Genomic DNA, 27,474 nt, shown 5'->3' with positions numbered 1-27,474 from the left:
CGCCAAGGAGCTGTCTCCTGAAGCCAAACGCTAACTTCCGCGTTTGGCTTCAGGAGACAGCTGCGAAGCGGCGCGCGTGTTTTAAAAGGTTGCAGCCGGCCTGGGGGGCTCGGGGGGGTGCTTGCAGCTTTCTTTCTTGCTCTTTTTCTTTCTCTCTTTTACCTTCCCTTCTATTTCTTCTTTTCTTTCTCCTTCCCACCTTCTTCCCTCCCTCCCTCCCTTCACTCATTCCTCTCTTACTCTCCCCTTTCATAAGTTTCCTTGCTTCCTTCCTCTGTTCCTGTCCCTTCCCCCTTTCTTTCTTTCTTGCTTTCTTGCTTTCTTTCTTGCTCTTTTTCTTTCTCTCTTTTACCTTCCCTTCCTCTATTTCTTCTTTTCTTTCTCCTTCCCACCTTCTTCCCTCCCTCCCTTCACTCGTTCCTCTCTTACTCTCCCCTTTCATAAGTTTCCTTGCTTCCTTCCTCTGTTCCTGTCCCTTCCCCCTTTCTTTCTTTCTTTCTTTCTTTCTTTCTTTCTTTCTTTCTTTCTTTCTTTCTTTCTTTCTTTCTTGCTCTTTTTCTTTCTCTCTTTTACCTTCCCTTCCTCTATTTCTTCTTTTCTTTCTCCTTCCCACCTTCTTCCCTCCCTCCCTTCACTCATTCCTCTCTTACTCTCCCCTTTCATAAGTTTCCTTGCTTCCTTCCTCTGTTCCTGTCCCTTCCCCCTTTCTTTCTTTCTTTCTTTTTTTCTTTCTTTCTTTCTTTCTTGCTTTCTTGCTTTCTTGCTCTTTTTCTTTCTCTCTTTTACCTTCCCTTCCTCTATTTCTTCTTTTCTTTCTCCTTCCCACCTTCTTCCCTCCCTCCCTTCACTCATTCCTCTCTTACTCTCCCCTTTCATAAGTTTCCTTGCTTCCTTCCTCTGTTCCTGTCCCTTCCCCCTTTCTTTCTTTCTTGCTTTCTTTCTTTCTTGCTTGCTCTTTTTCTTTCTCTCTTTTACCTTCCATTCCTCTATTTCTTCTTTTCTTTCTCCTTCCCACCTCCTTCCCTCCCTCCCTCCCTTCACTCATTCCTCTCTTACTCTCCCCTTTCATAAGTTTCCTTGCTTCCTTCCTCTGTTCCTGTCCCTTCCCTCTTTCCTTCCTTCCTTCCCACCCTCCGTCCATTCATTCACCCATTCCTCTCTTGATCGCTTAAAGCCGGTCCCTGGTGCAAAAAGGGTTGGGGACCTCTGTCCTACAGGATTGGGTGGCAGAGAAGTTGAACATATGTAAATTTAAAAGTTTAAGAAAGTTTACAAGTTAAGTGAAAGAAACTTCATTATTCATTTATATGTACATGTACATTTCTTCATTAAAAACATGTCTTTCTGCATAATTTAGACTAACTTTGTGAGTTTTTTGAGGGCTGGAACCAATTAAAATTATTTACATTAATTCCTATGGGGAAAAGTCGTTCGAGATAAGAGCTGCTCGACTTAAGAGCCCAGGTCCGGAACGAATTAAACTCGTATCTCGAGGTACCACTGTATCTAGTTCATTAGACAAAAAAAAAAAAAGAAAGAAAAAAGGGGGAAATTAGTTAGAAAAGGTAAAACAATCCTAAATCCTGAGTCCTAAGTAGATCAATCATTCAAATTAAGAATTCTATAAAATAGAGTCTAAATTCTATAAAATAAAGTCTATGTTAGAATCTATAATCTAAATACATCAGAATCTATAAAATAAATCTCTATCTTTGGTTATACAATTAGGTCCTTTAAGTCAATTGATAATATGTTATTTTAAGAAATAGTATCAAAGAACAACGTAAAATTAGAATTAATTATTAAATATTAAATAATTAGATATTAGTGAAAGATTATAATTTGTAGCTGCAAAACTCCCAGAGCACAATAATAAATAAAGTACAGTATCTATACCCAATCAATTGTGAGTCTAGTTTATAACACTTCGTTAAGTGGTTTCAAGTTTACCTTTTCCTATTTAAATTTTTGTTCTTTTGTAACCAGTCCACATCAATCACAGTCTTTGAAGAGCTTTTACGAAGGTTTTAAATAAGTAGAGATAACAGAATAAGAAAAGGGTGATAGAAGGATGGTGAGGGTGGCAAAACTAATAATGTAGAATATTAAACATCTTTTCATTTTTTTACTATCCTTCCGGTTTGCTGAATCAGGGGCTGAGTCCACCCACCAAAATCTTTACCGTAAACTTCCACATACAATCCACACTTTCAAAAGCCCTCTAGCCCATCATTGCCCAAGTTCCAATCCAGGTCTCTCTTCTCTTCTTGACAATCTTTTAGTCCCAATGTCTACTGGGGATTCCCAGTCCACCAGCTCCTTGCAATCTCTTTCTGATTCAATGGCTGCCTCTCTGTCCTTGGAACCTCGCTCTAATCCACAATAAGGAATCCAATGGAGACGAACCAGGCACTTTTCTTGAAACTTTCTAATGAAGTCAAAACTTCGTGAAGAAGGGGACTTGGCAGAGGGTTTGTTTTGGGGTTGGCATACTCCATGGATAGCCTGCCTGGAGCCTCCACTGGTGGCTTTGGTCACCATAGCCGCAGCTCGACTACGTATTGGGAAGAGAGTTGTTACTATGTTGGAAGTTATCTGGAAAGAAGAAAGGAAGTTTGAAAAGTTGTGCAGGAGGTTGAGTGGACAAAAATAGTGAGCTGTGATGAATAATTTGCCAAAAGTTTTTCTTTTTTTAAATAGAACTGCTTTTTGAATAAGAGGAAAGAGATACAAAGAAGCTGAGCAAGGCAGCTAATTAGTACAGGAACTGTTCAATCTCTATTGACTGGATTAGAAAGAGACAGCCAAGACCCAGGTGATGGCTTTTAGATGCCTAGACTGATTAAGATTTGATTTAAAAGAACTTAAGTTGTTTACATTTTGGAATCCTTCCTTCCCCATTTGGGTTAAACATTTTAAAATCAGAATTAAGGTTTCTTTCTTTTCCTTTTTTGGTCTAATGGTGCTGCCATCTATTGGAAGAAAGTTTGTTGGTGGGAGAATTATTTGCTTACTCAATTAACATCTGTTATTTGGACTTGGAAAAAGAAAAAAAAGAACCTAACTGGAGGACAGAGATTCTTTGAAAAGGTGAGAAAAGAAGAAGCTTTGATTGTGGTAAACTCTGAGCTGGACTTGAACTTTGAACAAACTCTCAAAGAAAAAAAAATCCTTGAAGCTACATTACATCTCATGAAATTGGTGGACATAACAGACTAGGCTGTTTAAGAGAATTTTCTTTTTTTAAAAACAGCTGGAAATATAAAAGTTATTTTTGCAGACATGGAGAAATTGGAGATTCAGAAGATCAGAGAAATATTTAATGATATTCAAGAAATTATGAATGAATTTAGAGAATCAATGAGAGACTGTACATGAATTACAAGAGAAACAAAGGTAGCGAATAACCCAAAAGAGAAAAGTGGAGCAGAGGATTCTGCAGGACAACTAGGAGGATATGGAAAACAATATACTGGCAAGATGGAGAACGGACAGATTAAAGGATGTGTTATTAAATTGGATGATTCTGTTACTTTAACAAATAACATTGCAAAAACCATTAAGAATTGTTTAGTCAATGATTGGGCTGTTTGCATGCTTTACTATGAATATATTGAAACTAGCATAAAGCAAAAATTGAATGGATGTGATTAGGAGCCAGGGGTTGACCAGACTCAAAAATAATGCAATATTGAAAGCGACTGCCTGGAAAAATATAAACAGCTGATACTTGCAAAAATTGAAGGTGTTAATATAAGAAATAGAAAGAATAAAATGGAAAAGGGGATTAAAAGGGGATACAAAAAAAAGAAAAAGAAAAAAGAAAGGGGTTTGATTCAAAGTTCTGCTCAGATTAAAGAAATTGGAGTTTGCGAAGGGTTGATTGAGTTTGGAATATTTTTGGTTGTTCTTTTTTTAATTTTAATTATTTTCTTATTTAGATATATGAATTTAGGAATTGATGACATGTATTAATAGAGTTATTAGTACTGACCATAATAAAATATGTAATAGGAGATACTGATTTAGATTAATGTATAAGTGGAATTGAATTTAGAATTGTTGGGGAGATTAATGATATTAATTATTTTTAACAGATTGAAAATATAGATTATTTAGAAACTTTCTCCCCCTTTTTTCCTTTTTCTCAAATTGACTGAAATTTAAGATTAACAATTAAGTAAGAAAGGTAGATAAGTATTAATCAGCTAAATGTTATATGGTCTGAAATAATTCTAAAATTTGGGATTAGGTAAATGCACTATTTAGAGAGGGGGAAGAAATCTGAAATTTTTGTATGTTTATTTGTCATGTTTTGTTTTTAATTTCTTTTTGTCAACATCTGATTGGTTATACAGTACAAGGTTTTCTTAGTTTGTAGAAAAATTAATAAAGAAAGGAAGGAAGCACTATGACATAATGGTTAATCAGTTAGAAATATGATTGGTGTTATATTTTTTGAAGGAACATTAAGGAGGGAATTTAATTAAAAGAAAATGCATGTAACTGGATGATAAAAATAAAAAAAAATCTTTGCAATTTTTTTGATGATTGATGTTAGTTACTAACAAAATACTGCATTTTGTTCATGGAAAATTAGATGGTGTACTGTATTGTTTGAATGTATGTTGAGAGAAAAAATTAAAAAAAATCCCAGGAAAACCAAATGATCAAAGCATCTCTCTTTTTGTAATCCACTTTGTAAAAATCCACTCCTTGCTTCTCTCTACGGCTGTCTCCTTTCAGTTTCCTCTGTCAAGTCGGGCTGCCATGCCTTTGGGTTCTGACAGGGGTTTTCCCTTGCCCCCCAGGAATTGCCTTTCCTCCGGGGGTGCTACAGTAGTTCCCCTTTAAATTGCTGTCCCTCCAAACTATGATTGCTATTTCTGCTACCAGGAAAGTCCCAAAATGCAGGAAACAACCCCAGGCGAACAAGGAAAGCTGCCCTGCTTCGCCACAGCGTCAAACCGGAAGTCCAAAAAATATTTTTCTCTAAAATACATCATAGTCAAAATAGGTAAAGGAAGATCTTATGCATAAACAAATGTATAAATGGTACTTTGCTAATTAATACTGATTCTTCCTGAATCACAAGTTTTAAGTCTACATCATTACTGATTTATAAAAGTATGCCCTTACTTACTTAAAATATGCAGGTAGTTTACCATTTCCTCTCTCCCATTCATGCATACAAATATATAAATATAAGGGCAAAATCCCTAAATAATTATCATTTAAATAGAATTTGTCAATAATGCAGTTCTATGAAATGGAAAACAGTTTTATATATTAAGACTTGGCTTTTCCCACAGGCCTGGAATTAGGCTGACTGTAAGTATATATATATTTTAATATTATTGTTATTATTGATTTTTATTATTAGATTTTAACTGTTTTTATTATTGTTAGATTATTCTGATCATTAGCCGCTCAGAGTCCTTTTGGAGTGAGCGGTATATAAATACAATACAATAAAATAAACAAATAAATATTTAAAATATTTGCCAAAGCGGCTACCTCTGAGTGTTTAGTTGCTACTTTTTTTGATTCTTCTTCCAATTCCTTCTGCCTCCAGAATTGGTTATTTAAAATATCTTCTTGTATGGCTCTGGCATTTTGACAAAGTTGTCTCTGTGTTTCATTACGTTCTTCTTCAACCTATAAAATATTAGCCTTGTAGTAAAATAATAATCTGACCACTTTGTTATGATCTGTCAGATCTCACAGACTGTACCTGTGTATACAGCCACAACTATAAGGAATAGAAGTTGTATTATATCAGAGAATACAATACACATTAAATAGATAAATCTATGGCATATGGCGCCACGAGGTGTTGCCCTGACAATTGAGCAACTAAATAAAAAAATCTCTAACACTAATAGTTAAACATGTAAAGTAATTACTAGGAACATTAGAAATACTGTTACCAAACAGTCCATTTGGCAGCAATATGTTAGTCCTGATGCAGGTTCGTTAGGAACAGTTTTCTAACTATCAAATAATTGATTCATGCTAAAAATTTAGATAAAACTAAATAATTGAGAAATTGATGAGGATTAATATTACATTTTCTGAAATATTAGTTTCAATTTTAGGTAGCATTTAGATGAAAAAACACGACCTTCCCCCAAACTGAAAATAAGCTGGGCAAGAAACGCATGTGCTCTGAACCTCACACAGGGCAACACCTCGTGGTGCCATTTGCCATAGATTTATCATCACAGTACTACAGTATTAGATAAATGGCAGAAACTGTGGGTTACAAATTATAAATATCAACTGCCTATAAGGAAAATCTATATAAAATGTTTTACAGGTGGCATTTAACACCAGCAAAAATGGCAAAGTTGTTTGAAAATGTGTCTGCCAACTGTTGAAAATGTAATCAGATACTGTTATTCATACTATCATATATGGTGGACATGTCCAAAGACAAAACAATATTGGACAAAAATACATACATACATACATGTTAGAAAAATGATAAAAGAACATATTTAATATCTACATGAAACCGCTGGGTGAGATCATCCAGGGGCATGGGGTGAGGTATCATCAATATGCTGATGATACCCAGTTATATATCTCCACCCCATGTCCAGTCAACGAAGCAATGGAAGTGATGTGCCAGTGCCTGGAGGCTGTTGGGGTCTGGATGGGTGTCAACAAGCTCAAACTCAACCCAGACAAGACAGAGTGACTGTGGGTTTTGCCTCCCAAGGACAATTCCATCTGTCCATCCATTACCCTGGGGGGGGGAATTGTTGACCCCCTCAGAGAGGGTTCGCAACTTGGGCATCCTCCTCGATCCACAGCTAACATTGGAACACCATCTTTCGGATGTGGCGAGGAGGGCATTTGCTCAGGTTCACCTGGTGCACCAGTTGCGGCCCTACTTGGACAGGGAGTCATTGCTCACAGTCACTCATGCCCTCCTCACCTCGATGTTTGATTACTGCAATGCTCTCTACATGGGGCTACCTTTGAAAAGTGTTTGGAAACTTCACATTATGCAGAATGTGGCCGTGAGAGCTATTGTGGGGCTTCCCAGATTCGCCCACATTTCTACAACACTCCGCGGCCTGCACTAGCTGCCGATCAGTTTCCGGTCACAATTCAAAGTGTTGGTAATGACCTTCAAAGCTCTACATGGCAGTGGACCAGAATACCTCCGGAACCGCCTTCTACCGCACGAATCCCAGTGGCTGATAAGGTCCCACAGAGTTGGCCTTCTCCAGGTCCCGTCAACCAAACAATGTCGTTTGGCGGGCCCCAGGGGAAGAGCCTTCTCTGTGGTGGTCCCGGCCCTCTGGAATCAACTCCCCCCAGAGATTAGAGTGGTTCCCATCCTCCTTGTCTTTCGCAAATTACTCAAGGCCTACCTATATCGCCAGGCATGGGGGAATTGAGACATCTCCCCCAGGCTTTTATTTTTTTTGGTATGTATGTGTTGCATGGTTTAAATTGTCAGGGTTTTATATATTGTTCTCTTTTAATATTAGATTTGTTGCAATGTTATATTGTTTTTGATTATTGTTGTGAGCTGCCCCGAGTCTTCGGAGAGGGGCTGCATACAAATCTAATTAATAATAATAATAATAATAATAATAATAATAATAATAATAATATTGATTTAAAACCAGAAATATTTTTGTTGGGTATTTTACCAGTGTAGTACAATAAAGGGAATACATTTTTAACATTGATTTTAATTAATCAATCAATCAATCAATCAATCAATTAATTAATTAATTAATTTTAATATTAACAGGAGTGTGAATTGTTTTTGCACAACAGTGGAAAAATGAAGAGTTCCCTACAGATGAAAGTGTAATACGGTATTTTTTATTTTTTTTAATTTGCAGAGATGGGTAGATCAACACTTAAAACAAAGGAGAAGCAAGAAGCAGAATACTTTTTAACATGGAACTTGTTTTACCAGTGGTTAGTTAATTGATACAGAAGTTAGAAACTTAAAAGTTTAAGAGAATGGTTAACTTTATAATGAAAGTTTGGATAAGCTACTACTACTATGTGATTATCATCAATTTTATTATTATTATTATTATTATTATTATTATTATTGTTGTTGTTGTTGTTGTTGTTGTTGTTCAAAATTAACTGTATTCACACAACACTCTGTCCATGAAGATATTGAGTTTTTGTTTATTAAAACTGTATAAATAAAACATAAAAAATAAAATAAAATATTGTATATTGATTTAAGAACAAGCTTACCATTTGTCGAACAGCATTCACAAGATTTAGTAATTCTTGAGGGGTTTTGGTAAAACCTGCATCTGATGTACTTGGTGGCAAATTCACCTTCTTTAAATTATTTTCTTCTACAGGAGAGACGGAAAAGAAAAAGCTAGGAACCAAGCTTCCCTGATTTTTATTAGGAATGTTTCTTCTGACCAAAGGATTATTAGAGTTTTCCAAAGAAGGGCTGGAGAATGAAGAGATCAATTCCTGGTTAGGCTGATCAGAACTTTTCATTGTATAAACATCAGGATATCCATGGTTTGCCTTATCCTCCATAGCTTCCCAATTATGATATTTCTATATATAATCTGAACAATTCATCATTTTTAGTAATTTGATTTAATGTTGCCCATATGATTTTGAGCCTCCTGCATATTCTTCATTGTGCTGCTCTTAGTTATTGCTCACTTAGTTATATTAAGCAAAAGATCCTCAAATTTGCTTTTTCTTCAATATCAAAAGAAGAAACGGACAAAAAATTGTTAAATTTGAATTTGCGCAGATTATGCCCTGCTATTGTTTGAGAGAAAACATTACAACATGGATAAAATCTGCAAAACTGCTTATTACATTATTAGCATATCCAATCTCCTTGCTTCAGCTGACATCATAAATAACACAATATCTCTAGGTAATTATGAGGTCACTAATTTTTTTTTTTTGCTCTCAAAGCTTTTTCCTGATTATAAGCAAAATGCATAAAAGACCTGTATTTTCAAATTTAAAAATGTTTAATTTTTAATTCTAACTTTTCTAAAAGGAAAAAAAGAATTACAATGAAATGCCTACTTAATTTTTAGCTTCTGAATATCTGAAAGAAATGTGGTTAAATAGCAGATCAAATGTTTATATAATGGGTGGAAATGATTTGTAGCAAACTCAGAAATATTCCTGTTCAGTTCTATGATTATTATTTTTTCCACATAATATACAATTTCTAAATATTCTACTACCTTCCAAAAAAAACCTTGAAAAAGCAACAAATCAAATCACTAGGATTCCTCCTTAGCAAAGCAAGTATAACAAGGAGTTCCTTGCATTTATACCTATCAAAAGATATCAATTAAGGTGTGTGCGCACACACACATATCTATCTATCTATCTATCTATCTATCTATCTATCTATCTATCTATCTATCTATCTATCTATCTATCTTCCATCTTTTGTCTATTTCTCTCTCTCTGTGTGTATCTATATCTATATATCTTCCATAATCTCATTGTGCCTTAAATTTTCCTACTTTTAGCTCCTCTAATGTTTTTCTTAAATACAACTTGTAATTTTGGTGAACTACATTGTAAGAGAATACTTGTCATTCTCAATAGTATTATACTTGCCATGTACTAAGAAAATCACAAAAGCCTCTTATCTTGTCTTATTATCATGGTTATGTCACTTGGTATAAGTCCCTAACTAGGTCATATTGGATCTATCTATCTGCCAGAATAAAAGTTTCATCGAGAATATGGTATTATTATAGAATGGACATCATAGAGCAGCTGGGATAAAAAGAGGAGTATTTTCTTTACTGCTCATATTCCTTGGCTGATTAAATCTTTGCACTAGGTGGCAGGAATCGCCGCCACTGCCTATCACCACTGCCATTTGCTAGTGGCGAATGGACAGTGGCAGCAAACAGCGATCCCCGCCACCTAGAACAACTGATCACTGGTATTCCAGTGGGCAATCCAACCACCAATCAGCTGCTTGGCAGCAAAGACACCAATGCCCCCTGGCGGCGGCAGCAGCTCAGCTCAGCTGACTGATAAAGGGCACAACGGAACGGAGCCCTGACGATCCATGTGCTGGGTCACGATAACATGCTGAAGCTGACTAGGCTGTTTGCTGTTTCCTACAAGGATACTAGTCAGATAAATACTGGACAGATACTGGGAGGCAGAGGAAGATTTCCCGCACCCTTCTAAAACTAATGTGTGCCTTATAGTCCAGAGCATCTTATAGTGCAAAAATTACAGTACATTTCTCGTAAAAAAAGGCCTGCACCATACTATGGATAACAAGAAATGACACCAAAAGGGAGATGTCAATATAACATTCTTATGTAAATCAATTGGGCACACAAGCAGACAAAGAGAAGCTAATTTCTGGTTCCCAAAATACTAGAAACAGAGATTATTCAATGAAATTGAATGCTGAAAAGATGAGGACAAATAAAAGAAAATACTATTTTTACGCAACACAACATTGAACTGAACTATTTACAGCCATATAATATGGCGTTGGCTACCAGACTGACTTGTTTCCAAAAACAGGCTGGACCAATTCATGGAAGTCATGATGATCAATGGTTATCAGCCATGACAACAGTCTAACTATCACTTCTGGGTGAAAAACTAGTAGTGATGCACAGAGAACTTGCACTGCCAGAACACCTATTATAAACTCTACTTCCTCCATTTCAAAGGGATTTGTTTTTCAGATCTACTACTGACAGTGTTATATCTTTCCACCAGCAGGATTCAGATTAAGGGTACGAAAAATACTTCTTGGCAACATTATACAGAATAACAGTTTCTGTAAAACCTTTTTTATCAGCCACAAACTGGAGAAAAGGCAAGATGCACAAAATTTTATTTGTGCCAATTAAAGATTTACAAAATTGCGATCTTAATATCGATTGCTTGGCTTCAGACAAAGCAAAACTTCTTTTCGACCATGTAATTTTGAGGCAAATCTAGCATTCTGTGGAAGTATATTTTGTCAGAGAATTCCAGAATATATGTTCTCATATTAATGCCTTCTGCACATCCCACTGATTAGGGCAGCAGCTATAATTATGTTTTTAATAAGCACTTAAAAATAACCAGTTCCCTAACGCTTTGCTTTACTGTCTGCTATATTAATTGCCATTGGGCATTAGTTTCCAAATTACAACATAATTTCACTTTTAATAAATTATATTATCCATTGTTCTTAAAATATAACTACATTATCTTTTCTGAGCATGTGTATCTCTAAAGGCTGATTGCATTCTGTTTGAAAACATCATTCTTCAGCTCACACTAAATCAAAGCCTGCTTAATTCATGTCCTAAATCAGAATTATTAATGACCTTCTCTTATTAACTAATGTGAAAAAGAACAAATTGTAATAACTTTTAAAAGCTTTTACAGAATACTGGCATAAAGAGATTAATGATTTAATTTTAGAGAAGCATGTATGGGAATTATAAATTCAACTACCAAATATCAAATAGGTATGTGTGCTTAGCATTTTGATGTATTATTTTGGATAGATAAGTGACTCAGTCTTCCATCCTTCTGAGGTGGGTAAAATGAGGACCCGGATTGTGGGGGCAATATGCTGGTTCTGTTAAAAAAAGTGCTATTGCTAACATGTTGTAAGCCGCCCTTAGTCTAAGGAGAAGGGTGGCATAAAAACAAACAAACAAACAAACCAACAAACCAATTCCTGCTTCTGTTTTTGATTAATCTGTTAAAACTGATGAAGATAAATTCAAGAGTTTTCTAACTACAGTTCTTTAAATCTTTTTAAAAGGGGAATTCCTATTAAATAGGATTAATTCCAATTACATTCATTCAAGGAACTACAATTTTAAAGTCTATGATAAATTATGTGAATTAGAAGATATACCTGTAAGCCACATAACTCCCCTTCTACTATTAAAACAAGGAAACTCTATTATTATTTTCAATATCCTCTTTGATATGGAGATTCTCAGTCATCCAGGTCATGGTGCTTTTTAAAGAGGCAGCTGGACTTTCTTGTTTTTTCTTTGATAGTTGAAAAATATTTCCTCTTGCTTATGAAAATGACAACTAATACTCAGTGCAAATGAACATTCAAATTCTAAAATGGGTTCTACAACAATTATTATTTTCAACCAGTACAGCTAATAGTCATACTGGCTAAGAATGCTGGGATTTTTACTGGTTGACTCTTTTTCATTATATATCTGAAAGGTGAGACAAAAACCTTGATAAAATAGCAGCTATCCAAGAAACACTATTTTGTATTCATAAGAAAACATTTATGCTTGAACGACCACAAATGTGCTCACCGTTACAATCTAAACTAAGTTCTTCTTTCAGCACTATAGTTTCCTTATGAATGGAAGAAAATGACTCAATATCATCTGTAGTTGAATCTGAAGATGGAGTTAAGTCATCCAGATCATTAGTAATACTCAATAAAGCTATAAATGAAACAAGTAGAATTAAACATAATTATATTCTAAATCAAAATGTCCTTCATTTCTCTTATATTAACATTTCATTTTACTAAGAAAATTTACAAATGGAAATTGACTTAATTAGATGCCACATCAAATCATGATTTGATAGCTCACAAAATAGTATTTCTAATAAATCTATTTAATATTAAGAGTTATGACTATCCTGGTATCACTACCAGGAGACATGAACTCACCAATATCTCAGTCTGCATTTAAAGACTACACTTTTAGTCATAAATTATTATTTAAATCATTTATACTGAAGCATACAAAGCTATTAATGTATTGCTTTCTGTGGAAACGTCAATATTTGAGCTATGTTCTTATGCAATCTAAATTGTATTTGATGATTCTGCCTTGATAATGAAGTGGTATCATGTGGTTCAGTTATATCAATAGCTGCTGTTCCCAGCTTCCTAATCAGCAATCTTCAGACACAGATAGTCCTTGACATAGAACCATTCATTTAGTTCAAAGTTATTGACAACACTGAAAAAAAGGAAATTACACTTGTACAACTATTCAAGTATCCTCATCATCATGGAATCAGAGTTTAGGTGCTTGGCAACTGGCATGTATTTACAATGGTAGCAGTGTTTGGGGTCATCTGATTACCATTTGAGACCTTCCCAGAGGACTTACAGATGCTTTCTTTAGTAGATGAAAATTAATGTTGGGATGGGAAAATACCTAGGAATCCAACCACTGCTGGCTATGTCAAAACATCCTATAAAGTATAAATAAATTGATAACATTGCAAAGAGAGGTTGGCCCAAGTAACAAAGGAGAGATGAAGAGGAGAGCTGGTGTTTGCGTGAAGATGAGGTGGGAATCGAGGTCAGGCCTGCTCCTTCCCACCTGCCAGCTTTATCCTGTTCATTGAGGTTGTGTGTCTGCAGGAGGCATCTGAGTTCCCTGAGGTCCCCCTCGGCCACCACTTTATATAGCTTACTTAGGTCCTCTGCAAATTATAGCCATTGCTGCCGCTACAGATGAAAGCACTGGGGCTGAGGCACAAGCCACAAAGTGGCTCAGCGACAGGGACTGCTACTTGTTCTTCTTCCTCCCCACCCCCAGGATTTTCTTCACCTTATTCATCCTCCTGACCAAGGAGGTAGAAGGGGAGGAAGGCTTTGAGTCACGACGTGCGTCACGGCATTGGCTGCCACCAAATCACGATCTCACTGGGGAGTAGCACAGCTGCCTGACATGGTCAATGCCAGCTGCACAACTCTGGCCTGGGACTACAGTTGAAACGGCAGTCACAGGCATTGATTCTAGAAACATAGAAACATATAAGATTGATGGCAGAAAAAGACCTCATGGTCCATCTAATCTGCCCTTATACTATTTCTTGTATTTTATCTTAGGATGGATATATGTTTATCCCAGGCATGTTTGAATTCAGTTATTGTGGATTTACCAACCACGTCTGCTGGAAGTTTGTTCCAAGCATCTACTATTCTTTCAGTAAAATAATATTTTTTCACGTTGCTTCTGATCTTTCCCCCCAACTAATGTCAGATTGTGCCCCCTTGTTCTTATGTTCACTTTCCTATTAAAAAAATTCCCTCCTGAACCTTATTTAACCCTTTAACATATTTAAATGTTTTGATCATGTCCCCCCTTTCCCTTCTGTCTTCCAGATTGAGTTCATTAAGTCTTTCCTGATATGTTTTATGCTTAAGACCTTCCACCATTTTTGTAGCCCATCTTTGTACCCGTTCAATTTTATAAGTATCTTTTTGTAGGTGAGATCTCCAGAACTGAACACAGTATTCCAAATGTGGTCTCACCAGCACTCTATACAGCGGGATCACAATCTCCCTCTTTCTGCTTGTTATACCTCTAGCTATGCAGCCAAGCATTCTGCTTGCTTTCCCTACCACCTGAACGCACTGTTCACCCATTTTGAGACTGTCAGAAATCACTACCCCTAAATCCTACTCTTCTGAAGTTTTTGCTAACACAGAACTGCCAATACAATACTCAGATTGAGGATTCCTTTTCCCCAAGTGCATTATTTTAAATTTGGAAACATTAAACTGCAGTTTCCATTTCTTTGACCACTTATCTAGTAAAGCTAAATCATTTGCCATATTACAGATGCCTCCAGGAATACCAACCCTATTGCACACTTTAGAGTCATTGGCAAATAGGGAAACCTTCCCTACCCAACCTTCCCTTATGTAACTCACAAACATATTAAAAAGAATAGGACCAAGAACAGACTCTTGTGGCACACCGCTTGTAACCAGGCTCTGCTCAGAATACTCGCCATTAATACTAGCTTCAGCCAGCTGCAAATCCATGAACTATCCAGGGATTAAGTCCAATCTTTATTAATTTATCTATCAGCTCTTTATGTGGAACCATATCAAAAGCTTTGCTGAAGTCCAAATAGGCAATATCCATGGCACCACCTTCATCCAACACCTTTGTGACATAGTCAAAGAAATCAATGAGATAAGTCTGACATGATTTGCCTTCAGTAAAGCCATGCTGGTTTGGGTCCAATAAATTATTGGTATTTAGGTGCTCTTTTTGTGTAGAGTCTCCATCATTTTAACTATAACTGATGTCAAGCAAGTTCCATGGCATCAGGAGTGCAGTAACCAAGGCAATGGCTTTTATTATTATTATTATTATTAATAATAATAATAATAATAATAATAATAATAATAATAATAATAAGATTTGTATGCTGCCCCTCTCCGCAGACTCGGGGCGGCAGTACACAAACTTGTTTTCTTAGCAAGACCACATTGCTTTATGAAGGCGCAGACGTAGTCTTCCATCATTTCTGCGTCCTGGAGTTTCAGGGAAGAGTTTGGTGCATGCCATTCTTGGCTTTGAGATTATTGCATGCAGCTCAGAAAACTTTATAAGAGCAGTGCCAAAAGTTTTTTTTAAAATTTCTCAGAGCCTGATTGTCAGTGGGGAGAATTCCAGCATAGCATTCAATGTCCTATCAATTGCTTTTATCCAAATCAAGTTTTGCAAGTACTGTATAAAACTAACATTTTCCCCCTTAATAATGTTTTGAATTAGTAATAATAATCAAATCAACATTGTCATTAAAAAGTTTGTAAATTTGAATTGTTCTCCAAAACAAGGAGTCCAATCTCCAAAACGTACCTTTGTTTACTTCGCTTTTAGAAGGTTCTTGCTACCCATTCTAGCCCAAAAAAATTACATATAATGCTAGATTTGGTGGAAAATACCATCCCTAACTTTATTAACACAAAAAGTAGATAAAAATTAAAAATACATTTATTTTACACTGGTTTGGCTTGGGTCCTGTGGCCTTCAACCATGGAATAAAGATATTAAAGCATTTTATGCTTACAATAGTAGAGCCTGTTTACTGTAGAGGTTAAGGCATAGGTCTAGAAACTAGGCACGCGTGACTTCTGGTATCATCTTAGAAACAAGGCGAATTGGGTGACCTTGGACAAGTCTCTGTCAGCCCTAGAAAGAAGCCAATGGCAAATCACTTTTAAAAAACTTAGAAAAATGTAGGAATTTGTCCATGCAGTATCTCAGAATCAGACATAATTAAACAGAAGAAAAAAAAATAGTATTACATGAAACAACAAGAAAAAAAATGCAAGATTGTTACTGATCAGATAAGTATAGAGCATTTTATTCTATAGCATTAGATGGATCTATGAATCCTTTGATCTGTTTTGCAAGATAAAGGCAGGTGATGGCCAAATCTGGCCCTAGCTTCTGCCTCAGTTTATTTTCTCAATAATCAACCCAGTTGGAAGATAATTTAAAAGCAGTTTATTAGGGTACCCTGATAAAGTGAAATCTCTCTATGAAAAGGGAGAGAGAGAACCTCAAGCATCATGTTTCATTCCTTTTTACAGTTAACACAACAAAGAAAATGTAAGAGGAAACTTGATTGGACAGGATAAAAGTAACCTCACCTTTGCACAGGAAATCAATTGCGCATTTGCATTCTGTACTATCACATGTGTTCATTACAATGAGGTCAGAAGGGACATAAATTGTAAGGAAAAAGGATGTTTGGAGTTCACAAAAGAGATAAACCAGACCCAGTTTGTACTAACAACACTTTTTCTTATGTTTGTTTATTTTATTTTATTTTATTTATTTTGTCTAATTATCAGTTTAGGAATGTTAAAAACTAATAAACCTGAACATCATTTTAAAAGAGAGAAAATAAATCAAATTGAAATATAATAACCATGTTAGTTAGCAAGTTACAAAATTCACATTATGTTCCCCTCACAGATGATTATTGGATTCATAAAAAATAGCTTCCCTGTTCCATTATTTTCAGTAGGTTTAAAGATTTTTAGAAAGAACAATAAAGTGTAAAAGAAAAAATGCAAAAAAATAAAAATACAAATCTAATAAATAATAATACCGGTAATAATAATAATAATAATAATAATAATAATAATAATAATAAATAACTCCACAATCTCCACCTCCTTTTATTTTCATCCATAACACATGTTATAAATAGGCAAATCAAAGAAGTAACATTTTCTTATCCAATTGTCAGTAAAAGTCAAAACAGAACTCTAAAATATTACTATTAATTAACACCTAAAACACAATTTTCACACAGAATTCCTAACCCTAAACTAAACCCTATTTAAAAGGCATAAAAAGGTTGCAATATCCTACTGTTAAACAAACAAAATATAAAGGTTAATATGGCTATTTCTTCTTTTAAAAAGACATATTTCTTCCATTCCAAACGGTAGCAATTTGAGACCAAACCATCCCAAATAACAATTTATTCCACTCAAATAAGCATTCTATATCTGACTAGTCAGATATATACAGTATATATGGTATCTGAATGTAAATAGAAACAAAAGTTTAGTATAACAAAAAGAGAGTTTCTCTAAAAAAATGGCAGTTTCCAGAGTTGGATACAAAATGTTTAGATGCTAAAAAATTAGGATACATAAAATATTATAAAGTAAAAAATAAACAGCATGTAAGCAAATTCAGTATATCAAGATATAAATCCCTAAAATACCTAGAATAAAAATTGTCCCATTTACAAATTATTTTTTTATTTTTTTTAATGAAACAGTCTTTCTCCGTAATTCATTCAAACAGCTGGTTTTTTACAAAGTTCTTCAATATTTTAATATAACATTATTATTAATTATTAATATTATTAATAATTATCCCAATTGTTCACTGGAATTGTCATTTTTATTTCCTTAAGTTATAAAATTTGTAGAATTATCTTTTTTCATTCCATGAATTCTTATTCAGAGTTCATTAATGTTCTCAAATAGATTTTCTTGCATATCTTGTTGTGTAACATCTTCTGGAGATAGGCTGTTAACTATTCAGTTGCTAAAGTCATATTTCCTACAATCATAGATAATATTTATTAGCACAGAACTCTGAATATTGAGTAGAATGACTTAAACATTATAACTGACCAGTCAACTAGTCAGATATTTTATGTCATTTTATATGCTACTTAAAGGGTATTTATTATTATAGATAACTTGTATTTTGCAGTTTGATAAAATTCCTGCTTTTCTTACATATGGGCTCCAGATTGCAATCAGACTCTACAGCTGCTCTTTCTGGGCTACTTGCCAGCACAGTGAAAGGGTATTTTTGAGGTCAGCTGTGAACAGACTATGTGGATCAAGATATGTGTGTGATAACAAGTTTTACCTTTATCACTGGTATGGGAGAAAGACTTTGAACATATTTTATCTTACTCCTTTAGATGAATTCCAGTTAAGTTGAGCAAGCATCTACAAACAATTCAAAATAAACCAGTACAATAATTTCATATAATGTAGAACTATGAAATGATTAGTTATGCTCCTGATATTATACTAATTCTTACACTTAAGATAATTTCTCATGTTTTATTTTTTACTGTTAAGATAAATGGGAATTAATGTATTAAATATAATTAGTTGCAATATTTTGTCATTCAGCTTAACAAAAGCTATATTTCAGTGGGTACATTTTATTAACTCCCTGAGTTATAATTATCAAAAAATTTCTTTGTCTTAGAGAAATTCTAAGTAAGAGGTGAGCAGCCATTTGGGGGGCACAGAGCTATGTTCAACCTTGCCGGGGATTGTCAGGGACCACAATTCAAAAAGCAGGCAAATCAGGATAAAGAAGTAGATACGGTGATTGTAATGAAATTAAATTGTAATTTTCCCAGTTAACATAAAGTCTCCAAATACTGTATTTCTGAATTGGCAATAATTTTGGAGGAGCTTTGAGATCATTTATACATTAAATACTTAGGAACTAAATGTGAAAATCTTCAGGCTGTGTATCCTGAAGGATCTAGGTGAAAAATAAATAAAAAGAACATTTTGAGATGAAGCTGGTTTAAATATCACACATGCAACTGTTGGAAGAAATATCCATCTGATTCAGTTCTGAGTGGGGAGAAAAACATTGGAAACATGGATGAAGTTTGGAAAGATGGTTTGTTGATGAACAAAATCACATGGATTTGAGGCCTTGGAACAGTGAACAATAGTTGGTTCTAAATTAAAGTGACCAGATGGGGGGGTGGCTAAAAAATTTTTGCAAAAAAAATTCACAAAAAACCTTTTTCTCTCTCTCTCCCTCCCTCTTTCTTATGCTCTTCATCCCTTCCTCTCTCTTTTTCTCTCTCTTTCTCTCCCTTCTTCCTTGTCTCTTTCTTTCTCTCTCCCTCTTTCCCTCCCTCTCGGTCTCTTTATCTCTCTCTTCCTTCCTCTCCTTTTTTCTCTCTCTTCCTCCCTCCCTTCCTCCCTTCCTCCCTCTCCCTCTCTCTTTCTCTCTCTCTTTCTCTCTCTCTCTCTTCCTTCCTCCTTTCTCTCTCTCTCTCTGCCATTCTCTTTCTCTCTCTCTTTCTCTCTCTCTTCCTTCCTCCCTTTCTGTCCTTCTCTCTTCTCCACTCTCTCTCTTGCTCCCTCTCTCTGTCTCACTCTATCTTTCTCTCCCCTCTATTTCTCTCTCTCTCTCTTGCTCTCTCTCTCTCTCTTGCTCTCTTTCTTTCTCTCTTTTCCTTCCTCTACTGTTCTCTCTCTTTTCCTTCCTCCCTTTCTCTCTCTCTACCCCGCTCTCTTTTTCTCTCTCTTTTTCTTTCTCTCTCTCTTGCTATCTCTCTCTTTCTTTCTCTCTCCTTCTCTCTCTTCCTTCTTCCCTTTTTCTCCTTCTCTCTCCCCCACTCTCTTTTTTCCTCTCTCTCTCTCTTGCCCCCTCTCTCTTTCTCTCTCCCTCTCTTGCTATCTCTTTCTTTCTCTCCCTCTCTTTCTCTCTCTCCCTCTTTCTCTCTCTCTTCCTTCCTCTCCTTTTTCTCTCTCTCTTCCTTCCTCTCTTTCTCTTTCCCCCTCTCTCCCTCTCTTTTTCTCTCTGTCTCTTTCTCTCTCTGTCTCTTTCTCTCTCTCTCTCACTCTCGCTATCTCTCTCTCTTTCTCTATCATACACCACGTACAGGGGTCAAAATAGGAGTGGGAGGGCACCGGCAGCAGTGGCACTGGGCAGTAACTGCGGAGGCGTACACGTGGGCGCTGCATTGGGCATGGGTGCAGGGCTGGCTGCCCGGTCCCACTGCTCCTGCAGCTAATCTTGGGGCTGAGCCCTTCCTGCCACCCGAGAGCTGTAAAGCTCACCTGCCGCTGCCAGGCCCCAAAGCTCACCTGCCACTGCCACCAGGGAACCTCCAGCCAGGTGGGGTGCTGCAGCTGCAGGAGAGGCCACCTCCATAGCCGAAGGGCGGAAGCTCAGCACCTCTCTGGAAGGACTGTGCATGTGTTTGCTCCAAACCTTTTGCAAACTTTTCCAGGCTTTGGGACAGGTGTGTGGGGGAAACCAGCTCCAAAAGCGGGAAAAATCATTCAAAAGCGGGGCAGTCCGGCCAAAGGCGGGACATCTGGTCACTTTATTCTAAATCCAATTGTGCAGATGTGCAGAAGCCTCCTGGGAAGGTGGGTGGAGATTTCCACCACTGCCACTACCAGTTCACAAAACCAGGCCGAACCGGAAGCAACCGCGGCTGTAGCTGAACGCGGTGGAGTAGAGAGTGAGAGTTATTTATACCCTCTCTTGGGCCTTGCCCTTGAGCTTCCTGTTCCTGTGGCAAGAGCATGGTTGCAGACTCCATGTGGGAGTCTGACTACTTGGCCAATAAAGAGTTCTATTATTATTATTATTATTATTATTATTATTATTATTATTATTAATGTAAAATTGAAAAGCAAGGAAAAAATGTTACTGCAAAGTTAGAAAATGGTTTGTTTGTGCTTAATGCCAATCCATTAAGTAAGATTAATTCAGTTTTTGTTAACAAAAAGCCACATGATAATTATATCAATGTATTCCATAGGCGTATGGGAAATGTGAATTTTAAAGTTGTGAAGAAAACTGTTGAGTTAGCTAATGGTATAAAATTAAAACCTTATACAAAATATTTAAATTGCAATGCCTGTAATGAGGAAAAGAGCAAGGTAACTCCTGCAAACAGATTCAATGGATTTAAAACTAAAGAATCCTTAGAGGAAGTATTTGGGAGACAAAACATGAAAAGCACCTTCCTGAAAGTACTTGATCTTGATGAAGCAATTTTATTAGCTATATCTGAAGAACATTTGCTTTGAAAAAATATTGCTATATAATTCTGACATCTAGTGGAGAAAGTAGTGTCATACATTTTCAGATGCACAGTACTGTATTTGTTTTCTGCAGTAGCATAAATTACCAATATTTTAAAATTTAAAAAACATTTAAAATAGGTTTTTTGATTTGGTCTTTTCAGTAGAAATGAAATTCATTTTATTTGTCTTTATATATATATATATAAAGTGTGTGTGTAATCAGTAATTAGCATAACACACTTTCTCAATTTGCCTTCATTAGTTCCTTAATTCAATTAACTGCATTAATTTGTAAGAAATTGATCTTTTCAGGCATATACTTAGAACTTAATGAAATAATCCTACTATCAGTAGCTAAACTTTTTTTTTTATAAGTAAGAGTGAATAACTTAAAGTTAATGCAAAGCACTCAAATGTATTCATATGACATATATAAGGAAGGTTCTGGTTATGAAATTTTGCGTTCTATTTTATTTATGTATTATTATGTTGGATATTATGGCAAGCCAAAATTATTTATAGAATATGGTCATGAACCAAGTATAGAATATTTTAGAAAGTCAATCCGTGCTTTAGCCGATCAAGCAGCCTGATTAGTTTTTAACACATTAGCTGTATTTGCATCTGTTTATTCTATTTTGGTTGTCATCAAGGCTCATTATAATTTATTGAAGGTTTATCTAATTTTAGTCAGATTTATATGATTATGCCATTTAATGTGTACTGTTGTTTTACTATATTTTATGAAGTTAGCTTCTGTTAATTTATTTTGTTTTAATAATTTATTTTATTGCCCTTCATTTTGGAATTACAGTATTTTGAATGGAAGTGACTGTTTTATAAATACAGTATTACAAAGCGAGAGAAAACACCAGAGACTGGGTAGTCCTGAAGTACAAGCAATATTTAAAAAGAAATAAGATATTTTAGCCTGCACCTATATAGGCATGTTAAAGTATGTAGAAACATAGAAACACAGAAGACTGACGGCAGAAAAAGACCTCATGATCCATCTAGTCTGCCCTTATACTATTTCCTGTATTTTTATCTTAGGATGGATATATGTTTATCCCAGGCATGTTTAAATCCAGTTACTGTGGATTTACCAACCACGTCTGCTGGATTACTCTTTCAGTAAAATAATATTTTCTCATGTTGCTTTTGATCTTTCCCCCAACTAACTTCAGATTGTGTCCCCTTGTTCTTGTGTTCACTTTCCTATTAAAAACACTTCCTTCCTGAACCTTATTTAACCCTTTAACATATGTTTTGATCATGTACCCCCTTTTCCTTCTGTCCCCCAGACTATACAGATTGAGTTCATTAAGTCTTTCCTGATATGTTTTATGCTTAAGACCTTCCACCATTCTTGTAGCCCATCTTTGGACCCGTTCAATTTTGTCAATATCTTTTTGTAGGTGAGGTCGCCAGAACTGAACACAGTATTCCAAATGTGGTCTCCAGCACTCTATATAGTGCGATCACAATCTCCCTCTTCCTGCTTGTTATACCTCTAGCTATGCAGCCAAGCATCCTACTTGCTTTTCCTACCACCCGACCACACTGCTCACCCATTTTGAGACTGTCAGAAATCAATACCCCTAAATCCTACTCTTCTGAAGTTTTTGCTAACACAGAACTGTCAATACAATACTCAGATTGAGGATTCCTTTTCCCCAAGTGCATTATTTTACATTTGGGAACATTAAACTGCAGTTTCCATTGCTTTGACCATTTATCTAGTTATCTAGCTAAATAATTTACCATATTACAGACGTCTCCAGGAATATCAATCCTATTGCACACTTTAGAGTCATTGGCAAATAGACAAACCTTCCCTACCAAACCTTCCCCTATGTCACTCACAAACACATTAAAAAGAATAGGACCCAGAACAGATCCTTGTGGCACACTGCTTGTAACCTGTCTCTGCTCAGAATACTCGCCATTCACAATAACTCTCTGTGGTCTACTCTTCAGCCAGCTGCAAATCCACTGAACTATCCAGGGATTACGTCCAATCTTCACTAATTTATTTATCAGCTCTTATGTGGAACCATATCAAAGGTTTTGCTGAAGTCTAGATAGGCAATATCCATGGCACCACCTTCATGCAACACCTTTGTGACATAGTCAAAGAAATCAATGAGATTAGTCTGACATGATTTGCCTTCAGTAAAGCCATGCTGATTTGGGTCCAATAAGTTATTTTTGAAGAACACGTGAATGTTTCAAAACAAATAGCAAATGATATTTAGGTATAAGAAATATATTTAAACTCATGGATCAGCTCATTTTAAATTTTTCAGATTGAAAAATTTGAAGTTCAAAGATTATCATTTTTACAGACTGTGGAAACTTTTGCATCTCATTTGGAAACCAAGGACCCAGAATATGGCACACACTGCAAGATGCTTGAGCTCCCTTGTAAAGTTTCCAGAGTCTGTGTTGATTTGGGAAGCCACGTCATCTGCTGGTGTTTGTCACTGTGCTTCATTAAGTCCAGGATCAACGCAGCGGTCTACCAGGAGATTTTGGAGCAATACATGTTTCCATCTGCATATGAGCTCTATGGGGATAGTACTTACATTTTCCAGCAGATCTTGGCACCTGCCCACACTGCCAAAAGCACCAAAACCTGCTTCAATAACTGTGGGATTACTGTCCTTGATCGGCCAGCAAACTCACCTGACCTGAACCCCATAGAGAATCTATGGGGCATTGCCAAGAGAAAGATGAGAGACATGAGACGGAACAATGCAGAAGTGCTGAAGCTGCTATTGAAGCATCCTGGTCTTCCATAATACCTCAGCAGTGCCACAGGCTGATAGCATCCATGCTATGCTGCATTGAGGCAGTAATTGCTGCAAAAGGGGCCCAAACGAAGTATTAAGTACATATGCATGCTTATACTTTTCAGAGGTCTGATATTGTTCCATGAACAATTCTTGTTTTATTGATCGCATGTAATATTCTAATTTTCTGAGATGGTAGATTTGGGGTTTTCCTGAGCTATACCCCATAATCGTCACAATTATGACAAATCATGGCTTGAACTATCTTGCTTTGAATGTTATGAGTATCTCTCATATATTAAGTTTCATCTTTTAAGTTGCATTACTGAAATAAATGGATGTTTGCACGATATTCTAATTTTTTGAGTTTCAGCTATATTGCTGGTAGTCCTTTTTTAACAGTCGTATTTGGAATCAAGTTAGCCATTATGTAAAGTGGTTGTTAAGTGAAACCATGACTCTGCTTATGATCTTATTTCAGCTTTCCTTTGCTTTACAGACCTGAAAAGGTTGTAAATGCAAGGACTGATTGAAAATTACTTATTCATCATTGTTATAACTGCAAACAATTGCTGAATGAGGCAGTTGCTAAAAGAGGACTGGCTGTAATTTAAAAAAATGAACAATTCAGAAAAATCCAGTTTACGCACAACATAAACTGAGATTTTGGAATCCTTACAAGAATAGTGATTCAATTCAATACATTTAATATGTGGCAAACCATTTTAGCATGAGAGAGTGGTAAACGAGTGTCCAGATTTCACATGAACACATCCAGAAAAAGAAACTACACCGCCTGTCTTGGTAATTAGTTCTATGGCTGAATTACTATACAAAACATATCCTATATATTGCTTTAAATTTTAAATCCATTATTCTCTGTGTGACATCCTTAAGGTATTTCAAGAGCATAGTCATATTCCCCCCTCAACATTCTCTCAATATTCCTTCCCTTCAATATTATTTGGAAGGATTAATTTCTAGTTTTCTAACCCTATGTTCACTGTTTCTGAATCAGTTTCAATTTATTTAAATTATTCATATCCAGTCATAATATTGAAGGTGGGGTCAAATGAATACGAAATGAAAGACAATGATTTCTTCCTTTGATTAAGAAGGGATATTTTGGATTATATAGTATAAAGTCACATTTGCTTCTTCCCACCACCACATCACATTGCTGATTAATACAATGTTAATAATCATTTTTCCTAGATATTTTTTCATAAGCTGTCAAGACGTCTTCCCCTTCTGTGTTTATATATTTGATGATTTTTTTAAAAAGCTACTTTTATTTTATTAAAAAAGTTAAAATACAAAACACCAAAATATTTTAAAAAACAAAATAAAACCACAAAAGATATGTATAAAAAGTACATTAAAAAAGGCACTAACACATACCGTGTTTCCCCGATAGTAAGGCAGTGTCTTACTTTCTTTTTACCCCCAAAAGCCCCACTGTGTCTTACTTTGGGGGTATGTCTTATATTGTCCTGGGCACCGGGGTCGGCTCATCTTCGGGCAGCCTGGTGCCAGCTTTCTCTTTCCGCGGCGGCGGTGGCAGGCTCCGGAGGGAGCTCGGGTGGTGGCGAGAAGACGGGATTCCGGGTGCCGAGCGCCACCTGCCCGCCGTTCACGCCAAGGACAGGCAGCCCCAGTTCCAGCGCCTCGGCCTGCTCGCCCAGCGGGGAGAGCAAAGGCGGCGGCGGGAGTAGCGGAGGCGAGGCGGAGAAGAAAGAAGCGGCGGATAGCTGGCGAGGTGCCGGCTAGAGGGCTGGACCCCGCGGCTTTGCCGCCGCTCCCACCGCCAGTTTTGCTGGGGTCGAGCGCCACGCCCGGCGGCAGGAACTGCGGGGGGTAGCCGGCGTACGCTCCGGCTAATGAGCCCCTTGCCGCAGCTATCCGCCGCTTCTTTCTTCTCCGCCTCGCCTCCGCTACTCCCGCCGCCACCTTTGCCTCTTGCCCGGCGGGGAGAAGTACAGAAGGGCCGGGTGTGGACAATGCCGTACATCACCCAGCAGGTGTGTGCCACGTAGACGGCAAAGAGCCCCACTGCCAGCCCCGTCAGCGAGCTGCGCCTCGGCAGCATCGCTCCCCAAGACTAGCGCCGCGGCCGCCACCGGCATCGACCACCCCGCCACGGAGAGCAGCGTACGACACCGAGCGCTCCGAATCCCGGGGCCGTTGCCCGAGACGAGCGTGATCACCTCCCCGGCCGCTTCGCTTCTTCGGATCTCCCTTCTTCCGACAACGGAAACGGAGGCGGGCCGCGCGGAGAGTGCTGGGAAATGTAGTCTCTTAGAGAACAACGGCATATCATGGCGAACGCGTGCAGGAGTAAGCTGGCTGCAACGCGAGGTGCTAGAAGTACATCAGCAAATGAGGTAACAGGAATGCTAACCTTAACAAGCTACCGTGTTTCCCCGAAAGTAAGACATATGTCTTACTTTCGGGGTATGGCTTATATTAGCTGACCCCCCTGAAACCCCCCATATGTCTTACAATCGGGGGGGTCTTACTATCGGGGAAACACGGTATACACATATTGTCCTTCCTAGTTAAATGCTAATTAACATAATACAACAATGGTAGCTTCCCAGCCCTTGTGAAATAGGCCCAAATAATTTTAAATTATTAAACTACTAACTCTATTTACAAATTGTTAATCTATCTATATACTAAATTAATAACAAAATGAACATTAATAATAAAAAAAACAAGATTAAAATTCCAAAACCCTCTGTTAACAAACTCTTACTGTAATCAATTGGTAGAAAAATTACTATGGCTTTTCAACTATCCCAAATCATCCCCAAAATTAGCCCTGATTTGGATCTTGCTCAAATATCCATGTTTGTTTCTTCATACTCTCTCTTATCAATTGTGATTTGATTCAATATAATAAGTCTAATCTCCTAAGCCAGTCTATCTTTCCAAAAAAATGTGTTTCATAAATTGAAACAATTTCATAAAATGTTTTTCATAAAACAATTTATGAAATTGTTTCCTGGTACAGACCTAGACTTGAGAAAGGTATATGAAATTGGTTATATTATTTTTGAGTCAATTTTTCTTCCCAATCTTTTGCATTGAAATCACATTCCTTTTGCCTTTGAATGTTTCCCTGGCTTCTGTTGTTTCTGAGTCCAATATTTCTTCCCAAGAAATCTACTGTTCTAAAATCACATTCCTTTTATGATGTGATTTATTTACAATCAGTTTCCCTGAGTGTTTTCCGTTATTTTTATGAGTTCATCAAACTATTTAGAAAAACCGTTCAGCTATATGTTGCATGTTGCCATGTTTTCCTTCTCTCTGTAATCCAATATGTTATTGCTCAATATAGTAGATAAGCGGAACAAAGACAAAAGTACAGAGAAACTATTGGACATTTCAATCCAAAACCTTTTTGCAAGTTAATGAAATACAAATTCTTTGTAGTAAATGTCCAATAAAATACAAATCAGGTAGAAACATTTGACCACTTTTACCACATGCCATGTTTCCATATAGAAAAGCAGAAGTTAATGAGAATAACCAAATACATGAAAGAAAAAAACCCCAGGAAAA

The 27,474-nt window shown here is 36.6% G+C and overlaps 1 protein-coding gene across 1 annotated transcript in view; it reads right to left on the bottom strand.

The window, feature by feature from the left end:
* LOC139169117 (ankyrin repeat domain-containing protein 26-like) overlaps window positions 1-20,222 on the bottom strand; it is a 44,790-nt gene extending 24,568 nt beyond the window's left edge. The window contains exons 1-4 of the mRNA XM_070754936.1: window positions 20,156-20,222; window positions 12,312-12,446; window positions 8,242-8,348; window positions 5,518-5,658 (exon numbers count right to left, since the gene is read on the bottom strand). Coding sequence (XP_070611037.1) covers window positions 5,518-5,658; window positions 8,242-8,348; window positions 12,312-12,446; window positions 20,156-20,222 — 450 coding nt within the window. The remainder of the gene's footprint in view (window positions 1-5,517; window positions 5,659-8,241; window positions 8,349-12,311; window positions 12,447-20,155) is intronic.
* Between the last annotated feature and the right edge of the window lie 7,252 nt (window positions 20,223-27,474).

Source organism: Erythrolamprus reginae, chromosome 6 (genome assembly GCF_031021105.1).
Source record: "Erythrolamprus reginae isolate rEryReg1 chromosome 6, rEryReg1.hap1, whole genome shotgun sequence".
NCBI lineage: Eukaryota > Metazoa > Chordata > Lepidosauria > Squamata > Dipsadidae > Erythrolamprus > Erythrolamprus reginae.
The sequence above is the reverse complement of the archived record's forward strand: the minus strand, read 5'-3'. Positions and strand labels throughout refer to the sequence as shown.